This window comes from Pipistrellus hanaki (genome assembly GCF_964339955.1).
Source record: "Pipistrellus hanaki genome assembly, chromosome: 18".
Classification (NCBI taxonomy): Eukaryota; Metazoa; Chordata; class Mammalia; order Chiroptera; family Vespertilionidae; genus Pipistrellus; species Pipistrellus hanaki.
The window spans coordinates 14,012,441-14,040,021 of NC_140520.1; the positions used below are offsets into that span (position 1 = coordinate 14,012,441).

A 27,581-nucleotide genomic window follows, 5' to 3' on the forward strand; every position below is an offset into this window, starting at 1 on the left:
GAACCAGACCTGGTGGGAAGATGGGGCCGTTCACAGACACCTGCCTCCCACGCCCATCTCTAAGCCCTTTCATTCCCTGGAAGCAACCCAACAACATCCACACAGAGACACGTCCTGTGGAAAACACAAGTCTATTTCAAGCCCACACAGCAGCAACCAGCCAGCCAGCCTTTCGTGTTGGCCTCCGAGTCCTGTCCAAGAGAAATGGGGTTGGGGGGTGGACAGGCTCCAAAGAAGGGCACCCTCCCTCTAGCAATAACCCTGGTCCTGGGCCCTCTACGGAATCTGAAGGAAGGTCCACCTGGTGGCTCCCAGGAGTGGAGGCTAGTCTCAGGTTCTGCGGAGAAGCGAGAGGGGGAGAAAGGAGTAGCTGGCTGGGAACACTGACCCTCAACCTGCAGAGGTTTTAAGACATGGCACGGAAGGGGGGCACGGAAGGGGGGGTGGGGGCAGGAGTGGGGAGGGGTGGGGGATGGGAATGGGGGGGATGAGGACAAATATGTGATACCTTAATCAATAAAGAAATTAAAAAAATAAAAAACCCACGCAGCACGGCAGGTCCGGTATTGTCCTTCCGTCTAGAGCGCGGGCCTCAGTTTATGGGCTGATACTCTGAGTACCTCTTGGGGCCCAGCAGCAGAAACAGGCCTCCTGCAAGCAGCATGAGTCCTGGAGCGCCCAGGGCCACTGCCATGATGCCCAGCACTAAGGGGGACAAGGCATCCGCTGGAGGGGTACCCACACCAAGGAGCATCGACCTAGAGCAAGTGGAGTGAAAAGGAGAGGTCAGCAGACTTAGGAGGAGAGGCTCAGAGGCCCAGCCCTCCTCCGTTCAGCTTCCCGGGCCCTCGGCCCCGGACCGGACTCACCAGCTGAGGTAGTGTTGGTCCCAGTAGCCAGGGCCTGCGGAAGCCCCAAATGTCAGGTTGAAGGCACAGAAGTTGCTCTGGGATCCGAAAAAGGCTCGGACAATGGGCGACTGGGGGAGCGGGTACTCCAAGGTGAGATGAAGAGGGGAAGCCTGGCAGGGCAGGGCTGACTCTCGGCCCCCCTGCTTCTGGGAGAAAGCCACTGGTCGCCACTGCGCAAAGCCCGATGGGAGAGAGCCCCACAGCAGCTGGTCCAACTGGGGAGAAAGGCAGACAGCGCAGCGTGAAGAGGACTAGCCTGCGCCTGACCCTTCTACCACCCCCGGCCTTCCTCAGACTGCATCTGTCACTAGTCGTCCTGAGTCCTGGCTGGTCCTAGGACTCACAGGCTGTTCGCACTGGGTCCCCAATGTTCACTCTCCAGAGAGGGAAGTTGGGCTGGATGGACACTGACTCTCTGCAAGCCTGCACCCAGGACCCGCCTCTGGGCCCCTAGGCCTTGCACATCCCCCTTGCCAGAGCACTGAGTCCCACTGCCCTGCCCGTCTTCTATCTTCCCCATGAGGGCAGAGCCTGGGCTGAATTCATTAGCATGGCATCCTGTACTTAACGGAGCCGAATACCGTGTTGCTAAATATCAAACGGTTGAATGACTGTCTGAGGTCCTAATAGGGGTTCCATTTACATTCACCCCCTCATCTGTCTCTCCATTGGGAGCCTGACCTGGAAGACAGCAGGTGCATATTCGTCGTCGATGGAGTGCTGCTCCTGCATCGAGGGGCAGTCAGGGCCCTGGCCCACGGTGGCCACCTCCAGCCCAAACAGGGAGCCGTTTCCTCGGGGAGAGGCCCCCACCAAGGCCACCTCCAGCTGGCAGGTGTCCATGGTGTGCAGGAGGCGAGGCGGCTGGGCTGGGCGGCCGGACCTGGAGAAGGCCTGCACCTAGGAGGGAGGAAGCCGGGGGGGGGGGGGGGAATGGGAAGCAGATGGATGCCTGCCCTTGAAGGCCACCACCATCACTAACTCCCACCCTCATAACCCAGCCTTTCGAGGTCTTCCCATGCCCTTACCCTGAAGGCCAGGCTGCCATTGGCAAAAGCCCGGGTGGGGTCGTGACTGGGGTGGCCTTGGAATGTGGCTCTCAGGGTGGCAGGATCCAGCGCGTCAGAGATGTTGTTCCAGGAGAACTCGGCCAAGGAGTACGGGGGATACGGTTTCCCCGGCGGCGTCGCTGCCACATCGGACGTGTTGGTGCTGTCAAACTCAAGCAGCTGGTGGGTGGGGTGGGACAGGACTGGGCTTGCCTGAGTCCAGCTTTCTCCTGAATCACCCCCCGCCCCCGCCTCACCACCACCACCACCACCACCACTCACCAGACCCCATGCTCCGGCTCTCAACCTGGCTCTACTTCACCCACCCAGCTTCAGTTTCTTCCTCCAATTTGACAAACCCTCTCCTCTCTCCCTTGGTTCTCCCCCAACCTCCTCACCCTGGTAAAGACAAGGGCGGACGAAAACTGGACGCTGTCTTTGGGAAGCACCACCAGGGCCCCCTCAGGCTCATCGGAGAGCAAGCGGCTCCAGTTGACACTCAGGTTGCTGTGGGGGGTGTTGGTGGCCACCAGCAGCACTGCTGGGGGCCCCAGGCTGCTCCACACATAGTGCAACGTGGAATTGGTGCCCACGGCTCGGATATGAAGCAGGTTTTGGGGGAGCCCCATCGAGTCAGAGATGACCTCCAGAGTCACCTGGAACATGGAGTAATGGGGGTCAAGAGAACAGGATTAGGGAGAGACACAGGGAAAAGGAGAAGTGTGGGGACCTGGAACATGGGGGGCGGGGGGGCAAGGTGGAGCCTAGATGAGAAGCTCCTGTGGGAGGTTTGGGAATCTTGGTGTAGGGGAAGGCGGAGGGGGTAAAGGAGAGGGCGGAAGAGCCAGAATTGCCCTGACCCTGGTTGAGATCAGCGTGTAGAGCTAAGAGGAGGAAGAAAAAAATAACGTCGCCTGGACCTGAGTTACTCAGGGCTGAGTCAGGATCCAGATTTCTCAAGATGACAGGAAGCCCTCGTACCCGCCCGGCTCCACGCTGGCCCCAACCCCAAGTTAAAGAACTCTTCTCTACGCAACCACCCGCCCCCGTCCACTCCACCCCTTGATTGCCCTGGATTCTAACCACCCTTCAAGCCTAGCATTTCCTGAAACCTCTGCTGCTCTGGCCCCTCACCTGGCGGGTCTCCTCCCCCCGCAGGCCAAACGGAGCTGCCAACAGAAGACTCAGGAGGAGAATGGGGCTGGGGGCACAATGCCCCCAGCCCCAGCGGGGCTCCTCACAGCTGCACATGCAGCTCCAGCTTCAGAGGACGGAAGACACCGCGTCATGTGACTTACAGACTCAGCTGATCTCTTTTTAAAAAGGCGGAGCCATCACACCAGTTCTTAAAGAGACCGCCTCATGTAACCCAGCTTTAGGCTTGAGTGAGAACAGACTCAGAATGGTTAGAAGTTTGTCATACCCAGCTGGGTTGGCAAGACGTCTGACTAGACAGACAGGTGGACATATTCCTGACCACTCATACCTAACTGGTCCCATTGAACAGTTACCTAAAAGTGGGCATGATGTGTATATTCAAGTTCCAAATGAGATCCCCAAAAATGACTCTGGTACAGGAGGCACAGAGGAATTTGAAAGAATTCCTTGGGGAAAACAGCATACTATAGAACCGCGGTGGGCAAACTGCGGCTCGCGAGCCACATGAGGCTCTTTGGCCCCTTGAGTGTGGCTCTTCCACAAAATACCACGGCTTGGGTGAGTCTCTTGAAGAAGTGGCCTTAGAAGTTTAAAAAATTTGGCTCTTGCCAAAACCAGTTTGGCTCAGTGGATAGAGTGTCAGCCTGGGGACTGAAAGGTCCCAGGTTCGATTGCCATCAAGGGCATGTGCCTTGGTTGCAGGCACATCCCCAGTAGGGGGTATACAAGAGGCAGCTGATCAATGATTCTCTCTTATCGATGTTTCTAACTCCCTATCTCTCTCCCTTCCTTTTCCTCTCTGTAAAAAAATCAGATATATTTTTAAAAATAAAAATAAATTTCAATCCTTGTACTGTTGATATTTGGCTCTGTTGACTGAGTTTGCCGACCACTGCTCTATAAGGTTCTTTTTGTCAGTTACTATTTATTGAGCCCCCAGGTGGAACTAAAGAAAAAAAGATAACTCTGAAAATAGGTTATGAGAGCAAAATACTGTCATGTCCAGCTGAATGAATGTACTTTGTGTTGTGCTTGGGTTTTGTTTTTTGCTTAATCTTAAAATTATTTTCACTAATAATAAATGCATATGGTACAAAATTCTCAAGGTACCACAGGGTAACACCCCTATTCCCTAGCAACTTGGTTTCTTTCCTGAAAAAACTATTACCAGTTTGTGACCTTCCAAAGATACTCGATGCATACTCAAGTATATAATACATTAGGTACACGTGTAAAATACATACAATGGCATCCACTGTTATGCATTTTTTTTCTCTTGTACATTGAACACTGTTCAGTATCAGTGCACTTGGAGCGGTCTTAGTCTCCATGTAAGTATTTCACTGCAGGAGGATGTTGCATGGACATATTTAGTCAGAATCTTCAGAGTTCTAACATTTTGCTATTGCAAATAATGCTGAAAGGAATATCTCTGAAATGTTTCATATATATTGTTTTTTAATGTTATTTTTAAGTTTGATTTGAAAAAAAAAACACATCCATTTGTTATCCCACTTACTAATGCATTCTTCGGTTGATTCTTTTTTAAAATATATTTTTATTGATTTCAGAGGGAGAGGGAAGATGGGAACATCAATGATGAAACTCATTGATCGGCCACCTCCTTTATGCCCCCTACTGGGATCAAGCCTGCAACCCCATCATGTGCTCTTGACTGGAATCGAACCTAGGACTCTTCAGTCCAGTCTGATGCTCTAACCACTAAGCAAACCATCCAGGGCTCTTTGGTTGATTCTTCTATGTGCCCTGATCAAACCCACAACCTTGGCATTTTGGGATGATGCTCTAACCAACTGAGTACCTGACCAGGCCAGTATCTCATACATATTTGTAACCAAATCCATAAGGTAAACACCGAGAAATGGAATTACCAGGTCAAACTGCCCTTTGAGACTTATCAATTGCTGCTCAAACCATGAGCTGAAGGCCCATTTCCCTACATCCTTGCAAGTGTTTATCAAACTTAATTTGCATTTCCCTTATAAGGGTGAGCATGTAATGTTTTACAGTAATTTATTTTTGCTTTTCTTAAACTATTGGGTCGGCAGCTAAGTAATTGCGGATTTTTTAAAGAAAATCAAAGACAATTTTTTCATGGAACTAAATAACTTTATTCTTTAATGTATTGCCCATTTTGATCAATGACCTTTTGCCATCTTTCAGGCAGCATCATAATCCCACGTTCAAAAAACTTCTGTTTTTTATTAGCAAAAAACTGAATCAGGTACGATTTGACATCATCATCATTATTGAAATTTTTACCATTCAAGGAGTTTTGTAAAGATCGAAACAAAAAGTAATCAGATGGTGCAAGGTCAGGACTATATGGTGGATGTGGCAAAACATCCCAACCAAGCTCCATTAATTTTTGCCGAGTGACCAAATATGTGTGTGGCCTTGCATTGTCATGATGGAATACAACACCTTTTCGATTTGTCAATTCGGGCCGCTTTTCTTCAACTGCATTGTTTAATTTCGTTAGTTGTTCAATGTAGACATCAGAATTGATCGTTCGGTTGGGTGGTAAGAGTTCAAAGTAGACAATTCCTTTGTAATCCCACCAAACTGATAACAAAACCTTCTTTTGATGAATATCAGCTTTTGATGTTGTTTGAGTTGGTTCACCTGGCCTGCTCCACGATCTTTTCCGCTTGATATTGTTGTAAACAACCCATTTTTCATCACCAGTTATCAGTCGTTTTAAAAATGGATCATTTTCATTACGTTTCTTTAGCAAATCGCAGCTGCTAATGCGTTGCGTTAACTGTGATTCTTTCAGTTCGTGAGGAACCCATGTATCGAGTTTTTGAACATAGCCAAGTTGTTTTAAGTGATTTTCAATGCATGTATGTGATACATGAAGCTTCTCTGCAATCTCACGTGTTGTACTGTGACAGTCCGAATTGATTATTGCTTTGATTAGGGCGTCATCAACTTCAACTGGACGACCAGAGCGTCTTTCATCTTTGAGTGAAAAATCACCAGAACGAAATTTGGCAAACCAATTTTGACACTGCCGTTCTTTTAAGGCTTCGTCACCATAAACAGCACATAACTTTTTATGAGCTTGTGATGCGTTTTTCCCTTGCGGAAATAAAAAAGCAAAATATGACGAAAATGTTCCTTTTGATTTTCCATTTTTCAACGAACGCCAAACAAAAACTACAAAACTGATCAAAAAACTTTTTTTACTGATTAACAGCTGAATAGCCAACTATCAAATACAAAATGTGTTTTACATTTGTACTACGTCTGCAAACCTAAAAATTCAACTGAAGCCATATATGTGTGAAACCCGCAATTACTTAGTTGCCGACCCAATATTTACGAACTTTGCCTGTTTCTACAGGAGATATATATATATATATATATATAATATTTATTTTTTAATTGATTTTTCAGAGAAGGGAAAGGGAGAAAAAGACACCGATGTGAAAGTAAAATATCAATTGGCTGCCTGCTGCATGCCCCCTAGCGGGGATTGAACCCACAACCTGGGCATGTGCCCTGACCAGAAATTGAACCAACTTGTCAGTGCACAGGTGCACAGGACAAATCCAACCAACAAACCACAGAGGACTTCCAAGTCCCAAAAGCCGTTTCAAGAAATTAACTTTGTATTGTTGAAACATCCTCCCTCTCCCATTTGTCTTTTACTACACAACATTTTTTAAAATATATTTTTATTGACTTCAGGAAGGGATAGAAACATCGAGGAGAGACAGTCATTGATCGGCTGCCTCCTGCACGCCCCCTACTGGGGATCAAAGCCAGGGTTGTTTATAGTTTCCTTTTCTTATATTTAAATCTTTCAGCTGCCCAGAATTAATTTTGCTGTAATGAATCAAGTAGGGATCCAATTTCACTTTTCCCCTCAAGTGGCTACGCTAAGATGAATGTGTTTCCTCAAAAACTTTCATTTTTCTTGGGAAAAAAGTAGTACTTGTATTCTGAGGTACAGGGAGAGTAAACACAAGTCTGGGTTTAATACCGAGGACCTAGTGGTCAGGAATTCAAGTCTCTCTATAAAAGCAGAAGGGAAATAGAATTTTGCTAAATCTAGGAGTTTGACAATAGGAAGAACCATGAACAAAGAGAAGGCAAAATTTAATCACTGTTAAATTTAGGCTTTGTACAACAGCACAAGGGGGCTTTGACAGAGAGTACAGATTGATCTAAGATAACCAGAAGAGATTCCCATAGGTTCAGGAGATGCTTAAAGGGAAAATCGCCATGTACAGTTACCCAAGTGCTTAACCCTTAAGAGTTGAAACTAGAATCGACAGGGACAAATGGGGGGGAAAGAATCCACACAGTGTGTCTAGCTTTCTTCCTCTATCATTTAGCAGGTCTTATGAGTACTGTTTCTTCAAGATCTTTTTTACTTGAGAATTGACCTAAGGTCTTATTAACACCACAAGGTTATTATTAACACCACAGGAGGGAATTATCACCACCACAAGAGGCAGGGATTTCAACAAAAGGTTAGGTAGGCTGGATGAGGAAAGGCTGAGTGAGGACTTTAGACTGGGCTAGGCAGGAAGCTAATACTACTCTGTTTCCCCGGAAATAAGACAGTGTCTTATTTTTTTCTCCCAAAGTTACACTAGGTCTTATTTTCAGGGAATGTCTTATCTTTCCATGCGCTAGGTCTTACTTTCAGGGAAACACAGTAGGTATAAACAGAGCAAGTCTCCAGAAGCCCTCTTACTAGCCATTTTCCACCTTATACCTCAATCCAGCCAGCACAGCCAGCTCTAACAACAGCATGGCTTCTACAGCCAGACTACCTACATAGAAAGTCTAGGTCTACCACTCACCAGTTTTGTGACTCTTAGACAAGTTTCTTTATCCATGGCTTTAGATTTCCCATCATAAGGGGGACAGTACATATCCTATAGGATCCATGTGAGGAGCAGCTAATACATGCAAAGTGATTAGAGCATGTCTATGATACAGTAGACTATTATTCTACCTAGTATTCAACTTAATATGAAAGTAAATCCTTTTGTTTTCAGGAAGTATGAGATAAAGGCTAATTATATGAATTATAAGGCCAAAGGGTAGAAGGCCCAATAGCCAAGAGGAAGGAACTGAAGAAATCAAAGGCGAGCTTCCCTAGGCTCCCACAAGCCAAGGCCATTACTCAGTCTTTTCCTTGATAAAACAAAGCACAGCCCTGGCTGGTGTGCAGTTGGTTGGGCGTCATCCTGTGCACCGAAAGGTTGCCAGTTCAATTCCCAGTCAGGACACATGCCCAGATTGTGGGCTCAATCCCTGGTAGGGTCCCGAAGGAGGCAGCCTATTGATATTTCACTCTAACATCAATATTTCTCTCTCCCCTTAAAAGTCAGTTTAAAAATCTTATTAAAAAAAAAAAGCACAAAATGAGTTTTATTTTGTTTATGCTAGTAGGGAGGGCAGAGTAGTCCTACTGTGACAAAGCATGCCCTGACAATAAGCCAACAAGTCAAAATATGGATCAAAATCAGGAAGAACATTGGGAGAAGGCAGAGAAAAAGAATTCCAGGTAAGACAAGAAGGATTCTAAAAGCTACAGAAAACAGCTGAAACTGGTTTGGCTCAGTAGATACAGTGTCGGTCTGTGGACTAAGGGGTCCCAGGTTCGATTCCGGCCAAGGGCATGTGCCTTGGTTGCAGGCACATCCCCGGTGGGGAGTGTGCAAGAGGCAGCTGATCGATGTTTCTCACTCTCTATCCCTCTATCTTCCTCTCTGTAAAAAATCAATAAAAATATATTTTAAAAAATAAATAAAAATAAAAGCTACAGGCTACAATCTCAGAAACAGACGTTCTACGTGCTTTAGGACACATCTGAGCCCTGCCATGAATTGGGTGTTGCTCTATATACGACGACAGATGAGAAACATCCATGGTTTGGACAGGTTCCTCCTGTTCTTTGGGTGGTGAGTGCAAGGTGAAGCTTATTTAAACTTCATAGTATCATCCTTTGAACTTTGAGTCTTTCCAACCAGCATCTACTGAGAAGTCTGAAGAATACCCCTTCAACAAGGCAAATAAAACCATTTAATGACCCTATTCCCATCTCCCTTCCTCCCAAGAATTCTGCCTCTTCCTTCTTTGCCAGGAGGCAGAGATATAACCCAAGGTTGAAAAACACATAACAACTGTCTCAAATGACTTAGATTTAATCATCGGAAGCAAACTAAATGGAAAGCTTACAATAGAGAAGAATTACATGTCAGTGCCTTTTGCAAACTGAGCTGGGACAGAACGGGACTGGGGCTGCCCCTCAACCTGATCCTTTCCAAACAAAGACATCCACAGTGTCCCTGCCGTCTGGCCCAGGCAGGGAGGAGACTGTTGGCTCTGTGTGTTGAGGTCACTTTGCCCACCACTCACTCCTGGCCACCATCAGGAGGCCCGCACTGCTGGCTCTGGTCATCGCCCTTCTTTTTGTGGCCCGAGACGATGTCATCAATCCGCAGCAGCAGAACGGCAGTCTAGGAGAAAAACCACAGCCCAAAGAGGTCAGTAGAGAAGGGAAGGGCATTTGTTTTCTTTTAGACATTATCACCTGGCTCCTCCTCCACAATTACCATTTTATCTGAAAGCTATCTTTTCAGTCTTAAATTAAAATGCAGTTCTTCCTAAGCCAGGAATGCAGCTTGTACACCTTGCTTTTTTATTAATCCTCACCAGAGGATATTTTTTCTACAAGACAGAGGAAAGGAAGGGGGAGAGAAACATTGACGTGAACAAAACACATCAATTGGGTTGCCTCCAGCATGTGCCCGACTGTACTGAACCTGCAACCCAGGTATGTGCCCTTGACCAGGAATTGAGCCTGCCACTTTGGTGCTCAGGCCAATGTTCTAACCACCAAGCAACACCGGCCAGGGCACCTTGCCTTTTTATATGAGCTAAAGGTAAGTAGGGGAATGGAATTCCTTGCGGATCTTTGTGGGAATACGCTGCCTTCCATACCCCCTCCCCTTCAAGATGGGACTGAACACACTGGTTTCTGGTTATGTGGGAATAAACAGAATAGCATACGCCTTGGGGTGCCTCACCTCCACTGCCGTCTTATATATTTGCAGTTTTACAGCCAATGGCTCCCAGATGCCCAGTTCTTTCATGTCCACCAAAGTACCGGTTTCACCATTTACACCCCAGGTCTCACAGTTCTCCTGGGTATGCTTGGCCTGTAGTTGGAACAAGCATAAACAGTTAAAGGGGAAAACAGTGGGAATAAGTAAGCTAGCAGGGAACATTAGGTAAAAAACTAAACCAAAACCACTAGATTGGTAAGGAAACGGTAAGGGGAAATGTCAACGACAACAAACAAGTAAAAAATTAGGAGCAGAGATATTAAGAAAACAAGCTATAAAAGAAAACCTGGATAGACAGATGTCAACCATCAAGAGAACAGCATGAACAGGAACTCACCCGAAGAGAGGTAAGTAGACGAATGGTGCTGGCTCCACAGTTCTGGATAAGGGTACGAGGGATGATCTCCAGGGCCTGAGCAACAGCCCTGTACGGCCACTGCTCAACACCAGTCATGGCCTTGGATTTTTCTGTCAAGGCATGGGCCACAGCCATCTCACAGGCCCCACCCCCTGGCACCAGCTGAGGGTCCAGGAGAACGTTGCGGCACACCTGCATGGCATCCTGGAGGTTGCGTTCTACTTCCTTGGAAAAGCAAAGAGATAATATGAAGCAAAAGCTCGATGGCTCGATGACTCAGGGACAAATCAGAGGTGCCAAAGGACTTCCTGACTGCCAAGTTCAGTAACCCACCAAGGAGGGCAACTAAGAAAGGTCCTTGGAATCCCTATTGGGCAAGGCAGATGATAGTTACCTTGGGCAAACACAGTAACTACACTGCAAAAGGGCTGGGGTTGGGACGGAGGTGTCACTCTGTGGAATTAGGTTTCTTACAATAGTTATGTGCCTTTGGGTAAGTTACGTAACCTCATTGGGGGGGGGGGGGGGGGAGTGTAGTATTTATGCCCTGGCCACTAGCTCAATGGTTAGACCGTCTGTCTGCATTCTGAAGGGTCACAGGTTCGATCCCCTACCCCAGTTGGTGCATGTGTGGGAGGCAATCCAATCGATGTCTCTCTCTCACACTGATGTTTCTCTCTCTCCGCTTCCACTCTCTCTAAAAATCAATGAATAAAATATCCTTGTATGAAGATTAACAAAAGAAAAAAAAATAATTTCAACTTAAAGATTACCAGGGGTTGGGGAATGGGGAATGATGAATCACAATTCAATGGGCATTATCTCAGTTTTGCAAGATGTGTTCTGGAGACCTGTTTTACAAGAACGTGAATATACTTAAAAAGTAAGCAGGCCTGACAGGTGTGGCTCAGCAGTCAAACCAGGAACCAAGAGATCACTGGTTCAATTCCAAGCCAGGTCAGGATACATGCCGGGGTTTCAGGCTTATCCTCAGGAGGGGGTGTACAGGAGGCAGCCAAATCGATAATATTTCTCTCTCACCGACATTTCTAACTATTCCTTTCCCTGCTCTAAAAAAATCAGTAAAAACTTTTTTTTTTTTTAAATAAGCAGGAGAGACAGATGTGTGTGGCTGCCGATCAAAACTAAATAGCTACCCATGGACAACAGGGTGATTTTAAGTCCTCTGGGAAACTCAAGAAATTCAGTCCCACTTGCAAGGCTGACTCACCGAGAGAATCTCTTTGCTGGCCCCCCGGAGAAGAATGGTGCAGGCTTTGGGGTCTTTGCACTCAGTGATAAATGTAAAGTACTCGTCTCCGATTTTCTTGATTTCCAACAGGCCCGCTCCTGTTCCCACATCTTCTTCTCTCAGCTCCTCTGGCCGGCTGACTATCCGGGCCCCACAGGCTCTATTGATTAGATGAGGAAGTGGGAGGAACCAGATGATTTCAGATATTTTTACTCATCTCCCTAGTCCCTAGAGTCTGTGACTGGGATAAGGGCAAAAGTGGACTGCTAGAAACATTGCTACCCAAAACTCAGGAGGTCTTGGCTGCCTGGTGAAATAGGTTTTCAAACATGTATTGGTGAAGTTTCCCTAAACTAATACGGCTTTATAAATAAAAGTGTATCCAGCTAAGGCAACTACTATAACCAGATACAGTTTGGACAATGAGCTCTTACAGGTATCTAACATGAACATACCACAAAATAGTCATTTCTAGAAGAATTCATTCTGTATCACCTAGTTAGATTTCAAGGCCAATAATAGGACTCTACTGAAGATGATACAAAGGCAAGTAAGGAGGAAGGGGACTAAGTACAGAAGTATATGTCTGACCCAATTTTAATAAAAGCAGGACTAATATTGTATCTGTCATTCTTTTCCCCATGGACATGTAGACAATCAACTAAGTATATGTGCATATGCCCAGAGCAATTTCAGATACAAAATTCAATTTGGATCTATGATATATTCTGTGGTGTAGGGGCAGGCTTATAAACAGGCTACTCTGCAATGGACCCCTATACTAAGGTAGTGATCACAGATGTCTAAGTAGAAGTTGGTCACTACTGGTTAGGAGCAGTACAGAAATGACAACTGATGGATTAGATAAAGGACTTCTGAAAACAGCAGACAGCTAAACTCAGGACCTATAACTGATTTGACTGATTATATCCTATGTTAGACTTTTTCAGGTAATGATGACTGCATTATGAAGCTACAAAATAGAAATACTTGGAAAGGAAGAATCTTATTTTTACCTGAACTACTCACCTAGCGATGCGATTATTGTCTGTCTTCCGGACTCTGCGGATGGCTGTGATATTGGCCCGCATGAGGTAGTGCTGAGCTAAATCTGCAAACCCAAGAGCAGAGGTAAGCTCAAAACCAGAACTCCTGGGTTCTAACTGGTTTATCCTCAGATCCTCAATATACCCTAACCATCAGATGTTTTTTATATTCAATCTATGCCAACATGGGGAGAGGGGAATCACCATCTCTCTTCTACCTCAACCAACAGAAGGTTTAAAAAATGAGTAGAGTCCGGCCCAGCAGGTGTGGCTCAGGAGGTCCTGGTTCAATTCCTGGTCAGGGCAAATGCCCGGGTTTCAGGCTCGATCCTTATTAGGGAGCATGCAGGAGCCAGCCGATCGATGATTCTCATCATTGATGATTCTCATCACTGATGTTTCTCTCTCTCTCCCCCCGTTCCTCTCTGAAATCAATAAAAATATATATTTTTAAAGAGTGTATTCCCACCTGAGATGCCCTTTTCAGTGATGACCACGTCGGGCTTCATATGGATAATGTCTTCACAGAGCTGCTGGATGTACTCTTCTTCCATCTGGAGGATTCGGGTGAAGTCTTCCTCTCGTGTGATCTCAATGTCAGTCTGTGTGGTGGACAAATTGATTCTTATTCACAATCCTTATTTAATAATTTCCAACTACTTTATTTTTCTTTAGCACTTCAAAATTACATTGACTACTATTCTATTGTTGCATTAGAAAAGGTAATATAGTAGTGTCGAGTTAAGGCCAAACAGAGCTGGGTTCAAATCCTGATTTGACCAGTATCAGTTGTGTTCCTTAATCCAACTTTTCTGATCTTTAGATTCCTCATCTGTTAAAATGGAAGTCAAAACCAACTGCCTTAAAGGGTGGTTGTTGTGTGTTTTTTCTACCAGGAAACAAAAAAGTAAAGTTCAGTATCACGACTCATTCTATACCTTATTGCCCATCACGAACATTTAAAACCCTGCCTTTTGTTCCTGAGCCCTCCTGAGAAAACCAAACACACTGCTACTCAAAATTCGCAGAGGATTCATAGACCAAAGGCATTCACTGAATTCAGGTTACCAATGGAATGTTCCAAAATATTAATGTACTGTTGGGTAAGATTAAAATGATGACTCAGAAGACCCAGCATTCACAACCTCTCTCATCATTCACGAAGTTGAACACAGGCACAGCTGAACTGCACGTTAGCTAACTGCCGGAACTCTGTCTAAGTCTATATAACGGCTTGTCTCATAGAGGAGAGCACCGAAATAGGTTAGACTTTGTTGCTATAGCAAGCTCAAATTGTGTCAGACAGTGTCGATCATCTGCCACAGAGTGTTGCTTGCAATAAAAGTTGTTTTTAGAATCAGAAATTACATATAAAGGTCAGTAATTGACATTTAGTAGGCATGTAATAAACATAGCTTTTATTTCCCATGTACATATTAATAGTTAGATTCTTATATCAACTTTAAGGAACAGAACCAGGAACCTCACCTGGCTCTCTCCTTTCTTGTATTCCAGAGAAGAATCCAGCAGCACTATGCGGGGGTTCTTGATATAGCGCCGCATTCGGGGATGGGTCACGTCTTTGTTAATCATGACGCCACGTAAAACACAAGAGTCTTCAATAATACCCCCAGGAATCTGCAAAAAGATCCACCTTAATTCACAACCAGGAGAGACAATTTCTCAACTCTCTTCCCAATGTTCATCTTTCCCGAAGGATCACTATTTTGGGTTTCCAAAGTATCTTTCTTCCATGAACCTCAAAAACAAACTGTTACAATCACATTTTTTCCCTTCTAGGAAGCACAACAATCTTGGACCATAAAACCTAATTTGAAGGTCAGGTGAAACCACAGAAACAGAGACTGACAAATATTTCATCTCAAGGGGCTCAGACTTCTACTTCCTGAAAGATATTTCCACAGAATTTTAGGCTCGGGGCTCCATCTACTGGCCACAAGATATTAATGCTATTTTTTTAAAAAAAATGCTTTTATTGATTTCAGAGAGAGATATAGAACATCAATTCCCACTGGGGATTGAGCCAGTCCCCTGACCTGGAATCAAACCGTGACCTCCTGGTTCATAGGTCGATGTTCAACCACTGAACCACACTAGCTGGACTATTAATGCTACCTTTTAATCTTAAATTAATAATAGAGAGATGCAGAAAGCATTCTGGGGTTTATTAACAGAATATTGTAGAGCCTTTCTTTATATACCAATCAAGTGGCTGATATGTACACAAATACACAAACATGAAGACACCAATAAACCTTTCTTTGCCCCTATAAACTTTGTGTACAGACAGCAGAGAAGGTAGTAGAATTATTCCACAAATACCCCCTTTTTCAATTTTTTGTTTCCCAAGCAACAAATATTCTTCCTAGTTATCACTATAAAGATATATTGTTCGGATTTAAACCTATTTCCTCCACAAATGGGATGACTCATGCTAGGAAACAATTTGTCTCCAAAGTACTAATTGGAAGTTTACCTTTTCCACCTTTGCGTATTTCTTGATATCAATCTCCTTCCGACCGTTCTCCTCAAACTGTACAGTTTTGACAGCATCCAGGGCAATGCTGCAAGCCAAAGAGGACCACCGACTGATTGCTTTGGTAGTAATGGAGCTGTTGATGATGTTCAGCATCATATCTCGGTTACTGGTGTCAACGGGAGTACTGAGGAAAAGAAAACCAGGTAATATGCTCAACAGGGGTCTTGTACATTTAAGAAAAACCCCACATCTATATCTCAATGACTCCAATAATGGGCCAAAAGGTAGAATTAGGGAACCTGTTCCTTTGTAGGAAACCAAAAGTGACATCAAGTAATCTTGTCCATCCTTCTGCCTTTTCAGCAAGATTACAACTAACCCATCCCTGAAAGGTATATCAAATCCCCAAGTAACCTGTTCCCTTGTTTGACAACTCTTCTACACTTACATATAGACCTTCAGTAAAATAACTTGTTCTTCACCTTCTGCTTCAAATAAAAATTCTAAAACTTTTACAACTTGGGTCAAGAAATGTTTGGTCTGCCGAAACCAGTTTGGTTCAGTGGATAGAGCATCTGTCTGCTAACTGAAAGGTCCCGGGTTCGATTCCGGTCAAGGGCATGTACCTGGGTTGCGGGCACATCCCCAGTAGGGGGTGTGCAAGAGGCAGCTGATCTATGATTCTCTCTCATCAATGTTTCTAACTCTCTGTCCCTCTCCTTTCCTCTCTGTAAAAAATAAATAAAATATATATTAAAAAAAAAGCTTGGTCTTTGAAACCTGACCCCTAGCAAATTCTATTTCCTCTTTATTATCAGCCTCAGCCCTGGACAATATTACTCAATGGTTAGTCAGGCCATGCACCAAAGTGTCATGGGCTTGATTCCCTGCAAAGGGGACATAATTAGGTTGCAGGTTCAATTCCCACTCCATCTGGAGTACATGAGGGAGGCACCAATTGATGTGTCTCTCTCACATCAATGTTTCTCCCCTCCAGCTGAAACCGGTTTGGCTCAGTGGTAGAGCGTCGGTCTGCGGACTGAAAGGTCCCAGGTTCGATTCCGGTCAAGGGCATGTACATTGGTTGCGGGCACGTCCCCAGTAGGGGGTGTGCAAAAGGCAGCTGGTTGATGTTTCTCTCTCATCGACGTTTCTAGCTCTCTATCTCTCTCCCTTTCTCTCTGTAAAAAATCAATAAAATATATATTTTTTAAAATGTTTCTCCCCTCCCTCCCTTCCATTTTTCTAAAAAAATAAATAAAATAAAATAAATAAATCAAAACAATACCGCCACATGAGAATTAACTAAAAGATAAATAATCAGCATGGTCTGCACTATCCATTTGAACACCTGGTTCTAGTCTATCTAGCACCTTAATACATGGCGCACCCCACAGTGTTAACTGTTTTTACTAGTATGTGTTTGTCTCCCCTAACAAAATTTGTACACGGAGAGAACATTCAGAACCATAAAATGTAAGTGTCCTTGGATATCATCTTGTCCAAATTTTCACATATTACTTAACTCTTATAAAAACAGTGTAAAGCACATAATATACAATCATTCAATATTGTTGAAGTATGCATTTTAGGGAAGAAGCAATAGCTCCAGAAGTATTGTCGTGCAGTTATTGCTTGATAAAAAGAAAAGCTTTCTAAAGATTCAGCTCCACATGCTTGTATTCTTCCGGTTTATCTACACTCTTTAAAAAAAAAAAAAATATATATATATATATATATATTATTATTTTAAATCCTCACCTGAGGATGTTTTTCTATTGATTTTTAGAGAGAGTGGGAGAGCGGGAAAGACAGAGAAAAATAAAACCGATGTGAGAGAAACAACACATCGATCGGTTGCCTCCTGCATGAGCCCTGACCCGGGCCCAGGTCAGGGAGGAGCCTGCAACTGAGGTACGTGCCCTTAACCAGAATCACACCCGAGACCCTTAGTTCCATAGGCCGACACTGTCCACTGAGCAAAACTGGCTAGGATGGCTCTACAGGCTTATAAAATTTATTTCATAAAAATAATTTAAATCAAACTCCTCATCCCCTAAGAGTGCCAAATAGATTTTATACTTTATTAATAGCAGGCAATACAATACAAAGCTTACCAAATTATTAGATACTTATGTACCCAATAATCCAACTATATAAGGGTAGATCATTATAGATTTTATTCTTAGAACAATTTATTTTTAATCAAAAGAATTTTGCATTCCGCATGTTGTGATTTAACTAACATTCCCTAAAGTTAATTATTTTTTTAATGTTTTTATTGATTTTAGAGAAAGAGGAAGATAGAAAAAATATGGGTGAGAAAGAAACATCAATTGGCTGCCTCCTGCACATCCCCTACTGGGGATTGAGCCTGCACCTCAGGCGTGTGCTGACTGGGAATCGAACCAGTGACCTCAACTGAGCCACTCAGGTCAGGGCATAACATTCCTTGAAGTTAGAATTCACGCATTTCTATATTCCTTTCATTACCCTATTAGCACTGAACAAAAAAGATTAACAAAAAGTTCTTCTATTACTACATGGGATTTAAAAAGCATTTTCAGTCCCAGTCGCTATCCTTCACAGCATTTTATTAGAATACTGGCTGAATTAGTTATAATCATATATATGGTAGGATATTTAAAAACCTGTTATTAGTTACCCAACTCCTTATTCTTCCCACAAGAATCTGAACTATCCCCTGGCTGGTGTGGAGTGGTTGTTTGGAGAGTCATCCCATTCACCAACAGGTCGTGGGTTCAATTCCCTGTCAAGGCACATGCTTGAGTTGGGGGTTCAGTCCCTGGTTGAGGTGCATACAGGAAGCAGCCACTCCACGGTTCTATTTCTCTAAAATCAATAAACATAACCTCGGCCTGGCAGATGTGGCTCAGTGGTTGAGCGTTGACCTCATGAACCAGAAGGTCACAGTTCAATTCTGGTCAGGGCATAGGCCCAGGTTGTGGGCTCAATCGCCAGTACGGGATGTGGAGACAGCTGATCAATTCTATCTCATCATTGATGTTTCTACCCCCGTCTCCCTTTCCCTTCCTCTCTGGGGACACACACACACACACACTTTAAAAATAATGAGGTAAACTCCTTTCTTTTAAAAAACAAAAAAAACAAAACCCTAGCTGGTCTGGCTCAGTGGATAGGACTAAAGGGTCCCAGGTTCAATTCCCATCAAGGGCACATGCTTGAGTTAACGGCTTGTGCAGGAAGCACCTGATAAATGATTCTCTCTCATTACTGATGTTTCTCTCTCTCTCTGAAATCAATATATATATATATATATTTTTTAATTATTATTATTATTTTTTTTTTTTTAAGAATCTAAGCTTTTAGAAGCTAGGTTTATTTTACTTACTACACATTTCCCACCACAGTGCCTACCTAACATGGGAACCAGAAGACACCATGTAATCAAAATGTTACAAGGAATTAAACCTAGTTCCTTTTTATTTGGCTGCTTTTATTCTTTGCCATTTTCTAAAACTTTTATTTCACTTATCCTTTACATTTTGTTCTCCCCTTTGTTCCTCCTCACAAAATAATACAAAGGGTTAAACCACAATGTGTGTGACAGACCTGGACTTTTTTACCGAAGAACAAATTGTTCTTCCACGCCTCCCATATCTGATACTACCCACTTCTGGTCGTCCCCTAGTACCTGATTTTCTTAAGGGTGTTGATCATATCGTCCAATGCCTTTCGATAAGCACTGATCACCACCGTTGGGTGCATCTGCTGCTCTAGGAAGTGCTCAGCCACAGAGAGCATCTCTCCCGCTGAAAAAGGATACAGACACCATAATGTTTTAAAAAAGTACCTGGATATAAAGGCAACTTCATTATGCTTCTAGAGATACCTTACTTTCCGTCCTAAAATAGTCCATTTGGCTGTAAATACTATCCCAAATTGTACACTTTGTACAAGGCAATTAATAAAAAATACCTTCCTTCTACATATTATAATGATCAAAGACTGATCCTAGGGTTTATTTTCTTGATCTAACTATGTATGTTATCAGTTTTCTAAACAAAAGGAAAACATTTTTCCAAAGATTCTAAAACAGAAAGAAAAACACGTAACAGAAAATTGACTTATTACTTCAACACCTAGGATGCAAATTGCTGGTACTAAAAACAAAAACAGAACACGGAAACCTTACACCTGGAAGAATACCCCAAAAATGTATAAAATTTTCGCTCTGGAAGAGGAATTATTAGTAAAATGTCCCTTTCTTTTCAAATTTGTCTTTACTTTGTAATTAATACACACACAAAATAAACACAAAAGCTTGTTTCTAAAAAATAATTTAACAGGAGAAATGTAAATGTATGTTTTTTTTCTTTTTTCACAATGTTTTTTACATATATATATATATATATATATATGTATATTATTGATTCTTTACAGAGAGGAAGGGAAAGGGAGAGTTAGAAGCATCAATGAGAGAGAAACATTTGGTTTTTCACAAGTTGCTTATACTACCTGCCCACAGGCATTCATTTTTTAAATTTACACAAATGTGCCCAAGTTTGCAGGTATACTCTTTGTTATGTACTCAAATGTTTGAATTCAATACTTTGTATCAATTTCTAAGTGACCACTATGTATACTGAAAGAAAGATAATCAAATATTTGAACAAAATGCTCAAATAAGTTAGCTTAAAGCCCTGGCCAGTGTGTCTTAGTGGTTAGAGTGCCAGTCTGCACATCAAAGGGTCCAGAGCTCAATTCCCAGTCAAGGGTGTGTACTTGCGTTGCAAATTTGAGCCCTTGCCCTGGTCAAGGTAGGTACTGGAGGTAACCAATCTAAGTCTCTCTCACATCGATGTTTCTCCTCTTAAGGCCCCATTCTTTCCACACTCTCTTAAAAAGAGAAAAAAGAAGAAAAAAAAACAATGGAAAAAATATCCTCATCCTCAGGTAAGGAAAAAAAAAAAAGTTAACTTAAAAAGGATATGCCCTGTTAAACAGAACCGTAACAGATGTCTTTAATGATGGCAAAATTCCCTCCCTCCCTTTCATAAAGAATTAAGAATTTACTAGAGGCCCAGTGCACATATTTGTGCACTGGTGGGGTCCCTCGGCCTGGCCTGCACCCTCTAACAACCTGGGACCCCTTGGGGGATGTCAGAAAGCTAGTTTCAGGCAGATCCCTACAGGCCAGGCCAAGGGGACCCCACCAGAGCTCAGTGTTAATAAATCAACAATATTAGGTAAAATGTCTTTAAAACAAAATAAAAAACACAAAAACAAGGTGTGTGTGTGTGTGTGTGTGTGTATTTACCAGTTGAATGTGACCAGAAGCTGGCAGGAACCTAACCCCGTATTCCCCCAGGAGTGACTGTTTAGTATTTGCTCATTTAGTTTGTGGTGACTTTTAGAACATAACTTACTGTGACTTACGAGAATCGACTGTATTCATTCAACCAGATTTACACAGCCCATGCTGTACTATTGATTAATATTTTATACTCAACTGGAGAGGATACATGCATAATTAGCAACATGTTATTTAAATATTTGTAACTAGTACATTGGTAACAATTTCCTTCTTAAAATAAGACAGACATTATTGCTGGCAAAAATCTTCCTGTTTCAATCCTATTTTCCTTATCAAACTCCCATTCTTCTCTTACCAAGAATAATTACTGACGTGGTCCCATCTCCAACCTCTTCATCTTGTGTCCGGCTAATTTCAATCATGGACTTGGCTGCTGGGTGCTGAACTTGAATCTGAAAAGAAAAATGTAGACTGCCACTAAAAACACTACTCAAAGATCTTTTCATCTATTCTGCTTGGCCTAATTCTTAAGCTTCTTGCATCCATACTTATTCGATTTTCCTTTGTTTTACCATAGCTTGGAAGATTAAAAGTGGCCCCCAAGGGCTGCCCCCACGCCCTTCACGCATCGCACGTTCATGGGGAACCTGGTGCTAAACCAGGCTTCTGGTTTGGGGTTTCATATATAACAGAGCAGCTCCCTCACTGCGATCTATTGAAAGTCAGCTCTTGCCAAAACCGGTTTGGCTCAATGGATAGAGCGTCGGCTTAGGGACTGAAAGGTCCCGGGTTCGATTCCAGTCAAGGGCATGTACCTTGGTTGCGGGCATATCCCCAGTGGGGGGTGTGCAGAAGGCAGCTGATCGATGACTCTCTCTCATAGATGTTTCTAACTATCTCTCCCTTCCTCTCTGTACAAAATCAATAAAATATATATTTTAAAAAAAAGAAAGAAAGTCAGCCCTCGACACAAGGAAATAAATAAATAAATAAATAAATGTGGCCCCCAAAATATCTAAGTAAGTCACCTTTCCAAGTCTCTTCTCTCCCCCCCCCCCCCCCCCCCCCACTTTAGGGGAAAAATGTAATATGCCAAGTCAACTACTAAAGTTTTTTTGAGAACAGAATAATTTACAGCCTATTTACTGGGAACACCACTGTTGTGGTTGAATGATGTCCTCCAAAAGGACATGTTGAAATCTTACCCTCTTGCAACTGTAAATGTGACTATATTTGGAAATAGGGTCATTGCAAATATAAACAAGTTAAGATGAAGTCATACAAATATTACGGTAGGCTCTAAATCCAACCATTGGTGTCCTTATAATGAGAGCCACAGGAGAATGCCATGTGACAACTATAGAGGAGACCGAGTTTACAAGCCAAGGAATGCCAAGGATGTGGTCAACCATTAGAATCTAGAAAAGGCACAGGATTCTTGCCTCAAGTCTTCAGGAGCATGACACCTTGAGTTCAGATTTCTAGCCACCAGGCTATGAAGCTTAAGTTTCTGTTAAAGTCACACAGGTTGTGTTAATTTGTTCCAGCAGCCCTAAGAAACTAATCATCATCTACACATATCTTTTGGGGTACTTTATCAAACTGTTAGAAAGCATAATGAAAAGTCTCACCTCTCGAAGAATGGCATTGCCGTCATTAGTCATCACAATGCCTCCCATTGGATCCAGAAGCATCTAGGACAAAAGCAAAAGTTGTATTTCAGTGTTCCAGTTAAGAGAAAATCTATAGTTGATGAGTTTCAATAAGAAATAACCTTACCTTCATCATAGACTTGGGTCCCAAACATGTTCGGATGATATCTGCAATAGTCTATTAGGAAGGAAAAAGATAAGTACAAATCAGAGGATGATGTCAGCGTGTGTGCTAAGAAAGGGGGCATCAGTAACCCACAGGCCCAGCGTTTTACCAGCGTCACCTCTAAAGTAGGGCTGGCAGCCTCTTTCGATATAGCATGCGCATAGCTAGATTCTGTCCTTCGTTTTTCCCTTTTGGGAATACTTTTAGGGCAGATGTAGAAAGAAATGACTTTTCCCAAGAAAAATGGGGACAGGCCTTCCAGAGCTTCAGTTTCCCAGTAGTCCAGATAAATGGAAATCCATGTCTTAGTATTTCTTTCCATGAAAGTGGCCTTCACACCATGCTAAATCAGACCTGGAGCTATTTCATTCAAGATTAATTAAATACCTATCCAGGATCTACTGTGGCACTAGGAATACAAAAGGGAATTAATATAGCTCTCCTCTTCAAGTAACTCAGTCTAGTATTGGAGACAAACACAAACCCTATATAATAAAGAGCTAATATGCTAATTAGACCCAAACAGCAGAACAACCATCTGGACGACCTTCTGGAGAAGCCGGGGCTTGCACGAATTTCGTGCACCGGGCCTCTAGTAGAATATAAAACAATATGCGGCGATGGAATTATAAAAGTTTCTATGAGAAAGCTATTAGACCTAATTCAGAGATAGAGGACTTCCTTCTCCCTTCATAAACAGATACAGAAATACTAGGAAAGACAATTGGAGGAAAGTTCAAAGATATGCTACCTTGGCGGCATTGATGTTTCCAGATTGAACTTTTCTTCCAGATTCACGCTTTACGTTCTGGCCTAAAATAGGTAAAACAAAAGACAACAGCTCATGATTGTACCATTGTATATAAGCTATTTATTCCCTCACCATTGGAAAGAAAAACACACAAGTTTCCTAGGTGTATATGTAGATGAAAGCAACTGGCCAGGAAGCTTATTTCGTTAGACCGTGGTCCCGATATATCAAAGATCCAGTAGGACTCATACAAGAATCAACCAATGAATGAATAAATGAAACAACAATGTTTCTCTCTCCCCTTCCCCTTCCTCTCTCTAAAATCAATAAATTTTAAAGATAATTTTTTAATTGTACTTCAACCCCTAGTATACTAAGATACCCATAATGCTTCAACTTTGGAATCATGCCATCACTTTCCCATCACAGCAAAGATGCATAACTGAGATCCATGAATGGGTCTCGGTAGGAAAGTGAAATCCCTGAGATTATATGAGAAAATGGGATAATGTACTTTTGTCTGGGAAAAGGATCTATAGCTTTCAGTGAATTCTCAAAGGGCTAGTGACCCTAAAAAAAGCACCAATCACTGCTTTATGTAAAAAGGGAAAGAGTTTGAGGGTTCATATTTTCCTACTTGGATAAGGAGACTCACACTCTTTACAATGTTTTTAAATATATTTCTTTTTTTATTGAGAGGAAGGGAGAGGGAGAGAGTTAGAAACATCAATGAGAGAGAACATCAACTAGCTGCCTCCTGCACACCCCCTACTGGGGATGTGCCCGCAACCAAGGTACATGCCCCTGACCGGAATCAAACCCGGGACTCTTCAGTCTGCAGGCCAACGATCTATCCACTGAGCCAAACTAGTTAGGGCTCTTTACAATAATTGATCGTGCTCCCCACAGTGTCCTGTGGAATGAGAACACAGTTTGCAAGATATAGTCATTTCATGTTTGGATGTAATAAGAACGCCTCACCCTAGCCAGTTTGGCATCAGCCTGTGACTGAAGGGCCCTGGATTAGATCCCAAGCAAGGCCACAAGCTCAGGTTCTGGGCTCCATCCCCAGTAGGGGGCGTGCAGGAGGCAGCCTATCAATGACTCTCATCATTTATGTTTCTCTCTCTCTCTCCCTCTCTGAAATCAATAAAAATCTAACAAACACCCCCCCCCCATTTACTATCAGTAAGACATGTGTGTATATTTTAACAGCGGACCCCAATGGTTACAGCCACCAATGTCAGGGGTAAATGCAGACCTGAAAAGGCCTTCGCCACGCACCACTCCCCCTGGGCCCTCTCAGTGGAGACAAGCCGGCGGTTATAGGTTATAACCAAACCAATAACCGTACCCTCGTTCCCCTCCTCTCTCCAGACTATACACCCCCTACAATTTAAATCTGTAGGAACTTCAATCCAGGCCCCTCCAATCCAAACGTTCCCAACTCTCAGGACGCAGGCTCCCATTCCGGGCTGTGGTGAGCCAGCAGGAACCTTTCTCATCAACTCATCAGAAAGGTGTGTTTTTTTCTGGGTGAAGTGAAATTTTTCCCCCTGAAAACAGTTATTTGCAGAAATAGAGAAAATGGATGAATTCTCTGAACAGAAGTTGGGAGGCCAGGGAAAACGGCAGCTGGCCATCTGAGGTGGTCTTACAGATGCCACACACAGAAGTCACACACAGAATGGAAACACACAGAATGGAAAGACAATGACTGAGGTGCGTGTTCAGTCATAAGGAAATGTGGGATGTTCCCAAAGGGTAAAGGGAGCCGGCTGAGACGTTTGGGGAAAACTCGGGCCGCGGGAGGAAAGGGGACCACGCGGGGGACACCGATCGCCGCCCATCCACAGCAGCCCCGCCAGTAACTCAGGAAAAGGGAGGGCGGGGGTCGCTGGCGGAAATGCAAGAGGGCCGATCCTGAGAAGTGAACCAGGATACCTACTTGCTGTTGGCCACTCTTTTAAGCAGTGTATCTACTTAGTCATTTGATCCTCACGATTCTAATGGAGAAATACTGTTAACGCTGATGATACAGAGTTAACACTCAAGTCAGCCAACATGGCCGAGGCCACATCGGCTACTAAGGGATGGACCGAGGTTATAAAGCGAGGCAAACTAAAAAAACACCCACATAAACATTATCCATTTACCTACACACTGACAATCCCGTAAGAAAGGGGTCAGGGAAGGAGTGGGGGAGGAAGAAGGAAGGCCGAGTGGGAAGGATCCCGGGCCGAGTAGCCGTGAGGACCAGGGGCCGGGCGAGGGGGAGGGCAGCTGGCGTCGGGGAAGACGGGGACGGGCTAAGGGATGGCAGGAGCGAGGGAGAAAGGGCTTCCTTCCCAAATAAGGAGGCTGACGGGAAGCCACAGTGGCCGGACCACTGCGGGACCGGGCTGTGGCAACCCCCCGAAAAGTATGGCCGAGCGGGGAAAAGAGGGGGGCCTCTCCCCGGGCTTCCCCACAACTCACTGAGCACGAGCACGGGACGATGGCCCATCATGGCGGCGCGATGCTGAGCCCGGTACCCAGAGCGGAGAAGACCGGCAGAAGCTTCTGGAGAGGGAACCGGAGAGAAGCCCAGAAAAACGTTGCCTCCGCAGGGCTTACACCTCAACCCGCTACCTTCCGGGTCGCCACCAATCACCGCACGCCCTTCCCTGACAGGCACGGAAATGGGCCAATGGACATTCTCCGCCCCGCCTTCCACGCAAGAACGGCACGGCAAGCTCGGTAGAGAGCGCGCGAGGCTGGAAGCGGAGAGCGCCGGCGCTTGCGCAATAAGGTGGCCGCTCCCGGCCGCGTGCGGTGCGCAGCTAGGGCGCAGGCGCGGAGGCTCGAGCGCTGAGCTCGCACGCCATTGCGCATGTATTTCAGCTACAGGGTGGGTGCTGGGTGGGGTTGAGGCTTTCAGTGAATAACGCGGTTAGGTCATTGGGCAGGCTGGCGGCTCTGCATCTCTCGGGCCGCAAAAGCCAGGAAAGGCGAGGCAGTTTCATGCCTTTCGCTCCAGCCTTAGCAAAGTGGAGGAATAAAGGGGCGGGACTTCAATGGCGGCTGAGGGAAGACCTGGCTGCGGGGTGATATGGGAGTTGTAGTTCTCTGGGGCTGGCCTCGGTGGTCAACAGCATTGCTTGGAGGCACGCTGCGAGTTGTGGGTTTGTGTGGTTTTTTTTTTTTTTTTTTTTGCCTCTGGACCCATTGCTGTGCTGGGGCCTAACCCTATTTGAGCAGATGTTTAAACTGAGGCCATGAGTGGTACCAGAGGGTGATGGCCTATTTGTCCTCTCTCCCGAATTATTCCATCCAAAACATTTTCTCAAGTTCCCTGGAAGGCTTTTGAGAGTTTCTTTCTCCATACCTATTGCCTTTCCTATCCTTTTCATCCACTCAACTGCTGGTCCATTACCTTATAGGAAAGGAAAAGGCCTGATACTGCAAAAATTAAACGTGGAGAGAACACAGAGAGTAATTGCCCGTTGGTAGGACACTGTTAAGGTTTAGTTAAATTTGTATGGTTTTATTTTTTTTGTCCCGCACCCTCAGAAAAAAACGAAACAATAATAATGAAAACAGCTGTTTTCTAAACCAGTGAAAGGACCATAAGAACATGAACAATACAGGAAGCACAAACAATACAGGAATCACATATTTGACTATGAAATAGAAGAGTGCACCTTTTCACACTTTTCCCTCCCCAAACTGGAACAGCTTAAGATCTGCTGGAGAGAACTTGTGAAATTGTCAATAGTAAAATAATAGCACAGGTTGTTGATCATGTGATCCTAAGATTCTTTCCCAGGCACCACACCTATTGGTGTTCTAATAGAGCCGGTACTAGTCATCCTACTAACAGAAAAGGTGTGTCAGAGGCCCTGAAGGGAGAGGGATAGTTAGAAACATTGATGAGAGAGAAACATCAATCAGCTGCCTCTTGTACACCCCCCACTGGGGATGTGCCCGCAACTAAGGTACATGCCCCTGACCGGAATCGAACCCAGGACCCTTCAGTCCGCAGGCTGACGCTCTATCCACTGAGCCAAACTGGTTTCGGCTGTTTTTGTTTTTTCATCTTCTGGCATTTATAAACTATTTGGCAGGATTTTTGTGCATAGTCAAGTCACCAGTTTCAGGTAGTGACACACTTTAAAACAATACAATTAGTCCTAGCTGGTTTTGTTTTTGTTTTTTTAATTTTTATTGAACACATATTGTATGCCAAACAAGTTGCTAAGGGCGCCATCTTTTTTTTTTTTTAATGTATTTTATTGATTTTTTACAGAGAGGAAGGGAGAGAGATAGAGAGCCAGAAAAGTCG

At 44.0% G+C, this 27,581-nt stretch overlaps 2 protein-coding genes across 3 annotated transcripts; both read right to left on the reverse strand.

The window, feature by feature from the left end:
* Window positions 1–112: 112 nt before the first annotated feature.
* On the reverse strand, window positions 113–3,256 carry GLMP (glycosylated lysosomal membrane protein). Of its 2 annotated transcripts, XM_084866841.1 has the most exons (6): window positions 3,095–3,255; window positions 2,359–2,616; window positions 1,940–2,140; window positions 1,593–1,811; window positions 870–1,126; window positions 113–758 (listed from the first exon to the last, which is right to left on the reverse strand). In XM_084866841.1, exons 1-6 carry the CDS (start codon window positions 3,209–3,211, stop codon window positions 593–595), a joined length of 1,218 nt encoding a protein of 405 aa, XP_084722967.1. In that variant the 5' UTR covers window positions 3,212–3,255; the 3' UTR covers window positions 113–592. The 2 variants fall into 2 exon arrangements, with proteins under 2 accessions (XP_084722967.1, XP_084722968.1); XM_084866842.1 differs by lacking the exon at window positions 870–1,126 and having other exon boundaries at window positions 3,095–3,256.
* Window positions 3,257–9,293: 6,037 nt separating this feature from the next.
* CCT3 (chaperonin containing TCP1 subunit 3) lies at window positions 9,294–25,901 on the reverse strand. Its single transcript, XM_084866812.1, has 14 exons — window positions 25,736–25,901; window positions 23,258–23,319; window positions 22,468–22,518; window positions 22,320–22,382; window positions 21,044–21,140; window positions 19,066–19,183; window positions 15,387–15,573; window positions 14,378–14,527; window positions 13,359–13,491; window positions 12,873–12,954; window positions 11,823–12,003; window positions 10,571–10,816; window positions 10,195–10,326; window positions 9,294–9,624 (listed from the first exon to the last, which is right to left on the reverse strand). The coding sequence occupies exons 1-14, from the start codon at window positions 25,764–25,766 to the stop codon at window positions 9,520–9,522; spliced, it is 1,638 nt and encodes a 545-aa protein (XP_084722938.1). The 5' UTR covers window positions 25,767–25,901; the 3' UTR covers window positions 9,294–9,519.
* Between the last annotated feature and the right edge of the window lie 1,680 nt (window positions 25,902–27,581).

What these genes read in the sequence shown, in the direction of transcription:
- GLMP (XM_084866841.1), bottom strand. Translation starts at nt 3,211, where the DNA reads ATGTGCAGCTGTGAGGAGCCCCGCTGGGGCTGGGGGCATTGTGCCCCC. An exon ending in GGGGGGAGGAGACCCGCCAG is followed by an intron (nt 2,617 to 3,094) that starts GTGAGGGGCCAG and finishes TCCATGTTCCAG; the next exon opens with GTGACTCTGGAGGTCATCTC. An exon ending in GACCAACACTACCTCAGCTG is followed by an intron (nt 759 to 869) that starts GTGAGTCCGGTC and finishes CACTTGCTCTAG; the next exon opens with GTCGATGCTCCTTGGTGTGG.
- CCT3 (XM_084866812.1), bottom strand. Translation starts at nt 25,766, where the DNA reads ATGATGGGCCATCGTCCCGTGCTCGTGCTCA. An exon ending in TCGTCCCGTGCTCGTGCTCA is followed by an intron (nt 23,320 to 25,735) that starts GTGAGTTGTGGG and finishes TACCTATTTTAG; the next exon opens with GCCAGAACGTAAAGCGTGAA. An exon ending in CACGTCAGTAATTATTCTTG is followed by an intron (nt 19,184 to 21,043) that starts GTAAGAGAAGAA and finishes ATCCTTTTTCAG; the next exon opens with CGGGAGAGATGCTCTCTGTG.